Below are 8,919 nucleotides of genomic sequence, written 5' to 3' on the forward strand. Positions count from 1 at the left end.
CTGTGCACGACTGCGGTTCAAAATCTGCCCTACCGCCTTGGCAAAGAACCAAGACAATCCTAGAAGTTCCTCCTCCCACTGCCGCCTGCTGCACAGATGGAAAAGTTTTGGGACTTCCCTGGGAAGTGACGTCCCGGAGACAAAAATGCTGAATACGCAATTTCACCTGTGTATGCTGAGAAAACTAACGAAGCTTTATCCCTCGAAGTGGTGCAAAGTAACTGAGTACATTTAGTAAAGTAGTGTATTTCCACTTTAAATTACCTACAAAACATATTCTCCAGTTGTATAATGTAATATAATGCAATCACACACAGGTGTTTTCATTTGGTATGGCTGATGAGACCTGCTCAAGTTACAGTTAAGTTATGATGGATTTACAGTGTGTGACGTCAAAAACATCCACACACGGATAACGTTCTAACTGGCAACAAAACAAATAGAGACAGATGGCAAGCAAGTCAGTTAAGACACACACACACACACACACACACACACACGCACACACACACACACACACACACGCACAGTCTGGAGAAGAGGTTTCACCAGATGAAGTGAGTAAAATAAATACCTGTGGTGCACATGAGTTGTGAGCTATTCAACAAAGGAGTGTTTATTTATTCTGGGAAATTAGGCAAATTAATAAATCATGTTTTTTAAGTAAAAAAAAAAAATCGAACCAAATAAAGAATTTTCTGTGATGATCGATCGTCTGCTATGTTTGTCTCGGGACTCATTTCAGTTTTGGAGCCACTGCACTTGGGCACTCGTCACAGTCATTTCTCTCATACGTTTTACAGATGAACGTCAAAACCCTCATTTGTTGGCCCAATAAAAATAAATGAATAATGCACAAAAAGAAACACATTCAGCTTTTTCCATCTACTGTAGTGGTTGGCAAATGAGTTTCCTCTGGGCCCCTGGGAGGCCCCTATGTAAAATAAATGTTAATCGTCACTATTCCATTCACTAAAAAGCAGAGCAGTGTAAACAACATGAAAAGAACTTGGACCAAATGAATGTGGAGAGGGAGATCTTGATGTTTCAGTGTCTTTATGCCCCTCAGCTGCGTGAATGGATCCTTCATGCAGAAGCTGCTCTTGGGCCCTCGGGCTGCAGGATTAAAGGCTCTTTGTGTTTGTAATGAGGGGGACAGTTTGCAGTTTTTGTTCAAATCTGAGAGCAGCGCGAACGAGACGGGACCGGTGGGATTTAGCAGCTTCTGAGCGGCCGTGGCCTCATTTCACAAACTCGGTGAACTGTGAGTATGTGCTGATCCAACAAAGATCTCATCAGGCTGCACACACGACGCTGTGAAACAGACATCAGATGACACTTTGAAATGTATTTATGAAAAGGGAGCTTTACACTTTGCAATATCGTGATTGAAAGGTTGCAATAAATTCCCATCTACTATTTATTAACTTTAGTAAGTAAATCTATTTATTCCATAGACACTTTATAAAGTCTGGTACCATTTATAATTCACCTCATGACAAGAAAAACAATCAACGAGTGTTTGCAGAAGCAGTTTGACCGTCGTACTGGACCCCAGTTTATTACGTTATTGGATTCTTTTGCAAAGGAGGAGAAAAGAGGACATATCGGTACCAGTTGTTTTTAGTAAAAACACACTTAGTAGTAAACTGAGGAGAGACTTTACCAACAGCTGTAGAGACAGTTTAGACTTTTGATACAATTAAAAGCCCTTAAATTAGTTATAGCTTTTGGAATGAGGCACAAAACTACTGTCATTTACAGTGCAAACACACACACGCATATATACACGCATGGTGCAAAATCAAATCCACATTTAAAATTAAAAGACAACTCCACAGATCACTTAACATACTAATAATAATAATGTTTGTCCAGGATGGAGGAAAAACAAAGTGAATTCTTAAAATCTAATTAAAATCGGTTATTCACAGTGTATTGAAAAATAGATCACATTCAATGATGACACTTCCTAAAGACTACTATGGTTTAAAATCTAAAAACACAACCGACAATGTCATTAACATTTCAAGTTATGGCTTATTACAAAATGAACATGACACCTAAACAGGAACACATAGTGTGAGATTTCATGGACAAAGACACTACATGACAGAAGACTACGTTAAAAAGTTCCCCGTGGAGGACGAGAGGTTTAAAAATGATTTTGCAGGTTAAAACGTAGTACGAGTTTGTATTCTTTGTGTTCTTTTCACAGCAGATCTAACAGCTTGGGCTGGGGCAGTCTGTATCGATGAAAGGCTGAGCGAAGCTAAGCCAGCGGTGCACACCAAATATTTAAAGCAGGGTTCTGCGTCCAGAGGACTAGTGGGACCGACCCGCCCCCCTAGCCAGCCAGTTCCAACATAGTCTGGGTCAGTTCAGTCCACCCTCTTAGAGCTGAGTGTACCAGGGCGAGTAAACCAGACACAGAACCAGGTCTGAGGAGACTAGTGAGCAACCTGAGCTGCACCTTCACTCTGCTCCTGCTGCTCTTTCCTCTTCATCGCCTCGATCAGTGCCATCTCCTTGGCCTCCTTCTTCTGATTCCTGGCTTCAAACTGCAGCCTGGGAAAGTGAAAGGTTGGGTGATCCAACTTGAGATAAAAACTAAACAAAAAAAAAAGAGTCCAAACAATCTATACAGCAAGAAAGCAAATGCAGACGAAGATGACGAGGAAGGGCCAAATCAAGTTAAGTCGCTGACCTGTTCTCAATGATCCTCTTGACGATGTCATCAGTGGTGAGATTGTTCTCACTGTCGATGGTCCTGAATATGCCTCTCTTCTTCGGCTCCTGAGGGCAGAACACGCATCGTTGTCAAGCCAAAGTCCACCGCTAATGATGGGTTGTATCAGATCAGGGACTTCCACGTCACGTTTGAATGCACTTATTGTAAGTCAGACATATAAAGAGCAATGTGAAGGCCCCCCTTACTCACAGCGTAGGGGTCCGACGTATCTTTGTCTGGGATCACCTCCGTCTTGCCATGACACACCAGGTCAACCTGTACAGTTACACAAACACACCTGTTAAACCACCCGTCATGTGCAGAGAGGGGTAACGGAGGCTGTCCCTGGAGAGCCCCGATGGCGGCTCACAGAGTCACACATTACTCGTCTAGACTAGAAGCGGCACTTTAGGGCACAGTTGATCAAAATGAGCAAATTAGAGCAGCACCTTTTCATTCATTCATCTCCGGCTTTTGGAACTGTGGATCAGTGACAGGATCCTTCCTGGGGCCTATGATGATACGACTGCTTAACTACCTAAACGGTATCTCACAGATCTTAATGTGTTGCAGTTGACGGTTTATCTTTTGGTATTTCTCGTGTCCACAAGGGGGCGCCAGATAGTTCAATATGGGCTTTTTGTCATTTACAATCTACATAAATGATCTTAGGGAGGTTCTGTTAAATGCAGCAACCACACAGTGATCTATAGCTCTGCCTCATACTGTCCGAGGCTTTTATACTGTATTTAATCTACTTCTATCTCATCGTTGAGCTGAAACTAGTTTTAAATACAAGTTAGTTTTAAAACTTAAGCAATTTAAGACTGCAGAAGGTTTACCCAGGATGGTAAACTTCACTCTCAGTCTTCAACCTGAAGGGACCATTCTGGTCAAATAACAAAATGCACGATCAGACGTAGAGTCATATAACGGCAACTCACCTTAAAATGATCCAGCAGGTCTTTGCCCACTGCGTAGGGAGCACCAATCACCACCTCCGACACGTACTAGAGAGACAGGCCAGTGGGGGACAGAAGACAGACCCAGCTGTTCATGTTTCTGATGATGAAACCTTTCACGAGTCTCTCACACTAGTTCGTTTAAATGTGAAAGTGAAACTGACGAGCACCTTTTTGATACAACACAGCTCAAGGGTGAAGGTGTTTTTACAGTTCACTGCTTCAATTCTGGCAAATTGTGTACCTCGTCATCAGGCATTGAGTAAAACTGATGGCAAAGCAGAGCAATTTAGCGGTTTCAGGATTGTGTAACATGTTTGTTTTGCGTAATGTTCTCATAAGTTGGTCCAACTTCAAAACAAACAGACACTGACAGCGTCGACGGGGCCGCAGGTTGAAAGCGGACCAGAAGGAGTGGAGGGAAGAGAGCAAAGTTCAGCCTGCAGCACTGCGAGTTCAGGCTAGAAATACATCCCACTGTATTCAACGTTTAGAGGTGTGTGTGCGAGTGTGTGTGTGTGTGTGTGTGAACTCACCCGACAGGCCAGGACACTCAGCGTCCTCTCATGGATGTTCATGATTGGATAATTCTTCCCCTTGTACCGATTGACTTCCTGAAGAGAGTTAAGCGATCTTTTACTACTTTACACTTCCGTCTTTTAGATATCTAGTCATCTGACTTCACACAGCGGGGAAGGTTTATTTTGAGAATGCTTGCTGAGATGTGTGTGTGTGTGTGTGTGTTTCTATTAATTGCACCTGATCAAAGTGCAGACCCACGATGACGTAGGGCCTCTCCGCCTGCTTATAGACCATCTCTAAGAAGTCAACATGGCCAATGTCTGCGAGGAATTTGTGGTGAAGGCAACAACAACAACAACAACATGTACCACAGATAACAATCATAACTCAATTCTGGCTATTTCTGCACAATGAGGATACGGAAGAGGTCAAATGCCCCGGCCACATAGATGATGGTGTCTCCAGGCTGAGGCTCCTTTCCTGAGGCAAACTGGATAATCTTCTGGGATGTCTGGAGGAACTGTGACACTCCTGTCCATGGACTGTGGCCTTTAGGACCCTTGATTACAACAAAAGACTCGCGTTTGACTGGAGAAATGCAGTGAATGCTGGGTGGTGTCTCACCTTGGTAAAAAGATGTTCCGCAGGTCTCGTTTACGATCAGGATGTATTTACATGACGAGATTTGACTCAAATAAAAACCGACGGCACTCACCTTTCCAAAGTTGTCTGTATGCTGCTGGTAATCTGGGTTATCCTGCAGAAATGATGAGAGGAAAAGATGAACACCAAAACAAACGTTGCTCATACACTAAATAAGGAGTGCACCAACATGCAGCCACTGAAGGGGGATTCATAGTTGTGCATTAAGGGGTAACAGTGTATTTACGAAGCCTACACACACTACACACACAGCTGACATGTAACCACACGTCAGGACTAGCACTAGAAGGCCACTATAGGCCGTCAGTATTAAGAATAAAATGGAAACAGCATTACTGTGGGTAACATAATTAAGGAAAAACACGGCCTGACGGCACACGGTACATCAGTCTTGTGTTGCAGTGGCGCTATCAACGGATGAAATCCCAGACCGAACAGCAACAACAAACCTGTGGCGTGAAGTACAAACTCACCATGTTGCTGTGATGGGCTTTGGTCATGAGAAGCATTCGTCCCACCAGGTCAGTGGTGGAGACGCCCTGCGTGCGCTTACACTCCCGGTAGCGGCCTTCACGCTTCACCTCCTCATACGTGTCCTTGCCGTCCACCGTCAGCGTGATGTCGTCTGGTGAAACATAAGCGATGACATTAGCCCATCATCACATCTGGAGGTTTCGCTCACATCGCGTGTGCATCAGTGAGTCGGATACCGGACCCGCCGTGTGTTAAGGATTCAAAGAGAACCGGCTCACCTCCGTGCACGCAGAAGTCACAGTTGTACTTGTCCAGAGTCTCCAGGGTGGTGACGTAAGGCGCTCCTTCTACCATCTCGTCCACCCACTTGATGGCCCGCACCATCTTGTAGCGTTCTTCCTGAGTGAAGACCGGAGGACCCTTGTGCTTGGAAATCTCAGCTTTGTGAGAGGATGAGAGGTAATCTGTTATTAATTATTCTTTTACCCGATAGTGTTGTTCTTCTTTGCTTTGTCTTGGTGTCTAATGTTTCTCTGATGTGTAAATCTTGATTTAAAAACAGTCATACTTGTAAACAGTTGTAGCTGATTGATGGGGTTTGTATTACAATGTCTCCATTACAAAGGTGACCGTAGAAATGTAAACATTTACACCCGACTGCTGTTCAACCTCCTAAAAGTAACAACAAGCCTCACGCTGCCTGGGAACAAGTAATAATGGAAAACAATCCCATGATTCTAACCCAGATTAGCTCAGTCTGCAGGGACCAGGGAGCTCTGGCTGTGTGGCCGTTTACCGCAAAGTTGTGTTGATTTTGATGAGAAACAAACAAGAATTGGACTTGATTGTCCAGCACCAGACAGCGGAGGGCAAATAGCTTGAACAGAAATATCCACATCAGAATGTGCGCGGTGGTCTTACCATCTGTATGCACTCCGACGATGAGGAAGTCTCCCATGGCTTTGGCCTGTCGCAGCTGGTTGGAGTGGCCGTAGTGAACCATGTCATAGCTGCGGAGACAGAAAGAAGAGGCGACAACGTCGTTAGCGTGGAAAACAAAATGAACTGCAAGTGCTGAAACAAAACATTCCAGAGGACAAAACAGATAGAAACACGAGCAGCTACAGACATTTTCACAGCGTCAGCGTCTTTTAAATCTCTTTCAAATCCACCGTAGCTGGTTTGACTGGACGGCTCCTCTCGGTTTGTTGTTTCACATTATCGGATCTATTACAGTGACCTTGTGAAATAGAGCCCAGTGTGTGTAACCTTTGCTTTGAAAACGTGCTCTCTAAGTCAACACAGGCCTTTACACATGTGGGTGAAAATAATAAAGGTTACTGGGAGAAAGGCAATGATTAATGTGCTAATATTTACTCGTTTTCTGCCATTAAGTAACTTCTACAGTCTAATGTTTTGGCTTGCCTTTTTGAAAAAGGAAGCTGTGGGAGTTCTCCTCCTCAGTTGCAGCTGTACGCTCCTTCAGGTTTTGATGAAAATGTGCTTTCGGTTCAGCTCCACATTCCTGCAGTTTCAAAACAGTCCGAGCTCAGGACTGTCCAGTACAACCACCGACTGAGCAGCCTTAACAAGAGCAGCTGGTGGCTACGAGCCCAGGGTACAAACAACCGTTTAAAATAATGTATGAGAAAGGAGGGGTTCATATTACACATTTATTTGTTTAATAACGGTTACCTATAATGACTTCTGTGTTTGTAGATCAACTCCAACTGACTGCACCTCATCGGTGACTGTACTTCCAGTGGGCAGACCTCTCCTCTATAATGACATTACCACAAGCTGCTGGTCTGAATTACCTGAACAATAATCCCTCCCTCACCTCACCTGATCAGTGAGACAGTATGCTCCCAGGTGATAGCGTCTCTTCTTCAGAGTGATGTAAGCAGATCAGTGTTTGATCTAGTTCCTCTTGTTCTTTTCTCAATACATATTTTGCAGATGCACCGACTATGTGCCAGATGGCTGGGTATTTATTTGGGTTTTTGACAGTTAACACTAAACTGCTGCAAAATGAACAGCCACATAATAGATCATCTTTTCCCCCCCATTAGCTCCTCTTACGCCCCCTTCTAGTCACCCAATAACTGGGAAGCCTGCTCACTTCCCCAGCAAGCTACTCATGCCTCACACTGTTCTCTATGCTAGTTATTTATAACCACACGTGAGATGGACCGTCCTTGTGCACCGTTTGAGTCCAGGAGAGAATGTATGCGTTGCAAATTTGGAGGCGTTGTCTTCTCAGCAGCAGCTAAATCGCGTGATAACCTTTGACAGCAGAATCTAAAATAACAATGAAGAATGATGGTTGTCTGACTCATGAGTTGGTTCTGAGTGTCACAACCACCTGTCACATGGGTGTGTCAGACAGGCGGTAAATAAATTCCCATGAGTAATCTCCAGAGTATTTACCTGTACCCATTTAAAGTAATTGCCCAACCCATCAGGCTTAACACTTCAAAGACTTTACGCATACAGTGTACGGCAGCCCAGGAGGAATACATCATCTGCAGACAGCAGACATTATTTGACCATTTTCACAAGAGATACTTTTCTCAGTCAGCTGTGTTTACAACAAGCACCTTGAACATGTAAGGTGACAGACAACATAACGCTCCACATGTTGTCGTCTGTGGGTCCTTTCTAACCTTTAAATAGCCATAGTGTCTGATCCGTGCGGGTGGAGTGTCACACGCACTGACGCACATTGTAAAATGCTATTGTGCCGGAGAGGACCTTGCCCTAGCTGCTCAAATGCCAACGTGCCATAAAACAATACGTGACGCAGCCGGTTCACGAGTTATTTGAATGAGAAACCAACGATTATGCCATTTAGAGAGAACGTAACGTTAGCTTTTCTACATAAAAACTTAATAACGTTACGTTACTTACTTTACGTTAACTTCGCGGTTACGATGAAATAGTTAAACTGTCACCTGCAAAGTTAACCTGCGTAGCTAGCTAGCGTTAGCATGCTACCCCACCACTGGTCCCTACGTGTTGGATATCTGATCCGCCTGTAGGACAACAAACTGTGGAAGAGAGTTTATTGAACCAGGACCGACAGCAGCACTTGCACAAAGACTCACCAGCCGTCACACCACAGCCGGACGACCCGCTTCCTTTTCTCCGGGCTGCACACTGAGCCACTCGGCTTAGTCAAGCCAGCGTCAGCCCGCTGGTCGGTGGTGGTGTAGTGGCCGTTTTTGATCATTTCGATAGCTTCAAATGACTCAGTGGCGTTATTTGCACAAGAGGTAGAGGACGTTTCAAAGTATTCGACTCCGTTTAACTCTCAGGATTCTTTGAAAGGACGTCGTTACTCCGCCTCAGGTTTTCCTAGCCATACAGTGACACCGACCGGACAACGCCTCCATTACTACGTCACATTGGACGCCCGCGTTCAGATCGCGCAATCACTCCTGTCACGTGATCAGATACAACAACCCAATGAGCGGAATTCATTCTGTGAATTGCAACTAAGGCCATGTATTTTACCCAGACACTGTACTTATGGACACATTTTGAGGCACTTGTATTTCCTTTGCA

At 44.5% G+C, this 8,919-nt stretch overlaps 1 protein-coding gene across 1 annotated transcript; it reads right to left on the minus strand.

Moving 5' to 3' along the window:
- Positions 1 to 1,463: 1,463 nt before the first annotated feature.
- On the minus strand, positions 1,464 to 8,733 carry pcyt2 (phosphate cytidylyltransferase 2, ethanolamine). The gene is made up of 12 exons (XM_079279384.1): positions 8,460 to 8,733; positions 6,274 to 6,362; positions 5,631 to 5,792; positions 5,352 to 5,503; positions 4,931 to 4,972; positions 4,636 to 4,774; positions 4,453 to 4,535; positions 4,230 to 4,307; positions 3,676 to 3,741; positions 2,942 to 3,007; positions 2,708 to 2,796; positions 1,464 to 2,568 (listed from the first exon to the last, which is right to left on the minus strand). Exons 1-12 carry the CDS (start codon positions 8,582 to 8,584, stop codon positions 2,451 to 2,453), a joined length of 1,209 nt encoding a protein of 402 aa, XP_079135510.1. The 5' UTR covers positions 8,585 to 8,733; the 3' UTR covers positions 1,464 to 2,450.
- Between the last annotated feature and the right edge of the window lie 186 nt (positions 8,734 to 8,919).

The sequence above is a fragment of the Melanostigma gelatinosum genome (assembly GCF_949748355.1).
Source record: "Melanostigma gelatinosum genome assembly, chromosome: 11".
Classification (NCBI taxonomy): Eukaryota; Metazoa; Chordata; class Actinopteri; order Perciformes; family Zoarcidae; genus Melanostigma; species Melanostigma gelatinosum.

What these genes read in the sequence shown, in the direction of transcription:
- pcyt2 (XM_079279384.1), bottom strand. Translation starts at nt 8,584, where the DNA reads ATGATCAAAAACGGCCACTACACCACCACCGACCAGCGGGCTGACGCT. An exon ending in TGAGTGTCCTGGCCTGTCGG is followed by an intron (nt 3,742 to 4,229) that starts GTGAGTTCACAC and finishes CTGTCTCTCTAG; the next exon opens with TACGTGTCGGAGGTGGTGAT. An exon ending in ACCTGCTGGATCATTTTAAG is followed by an intron (nt 3,008 to 3,675) that starts GTGAGTTGCCGT and finishes GTAACTGTACAG; the next exon opens with GTTGACCTGGTGTGTCATGG.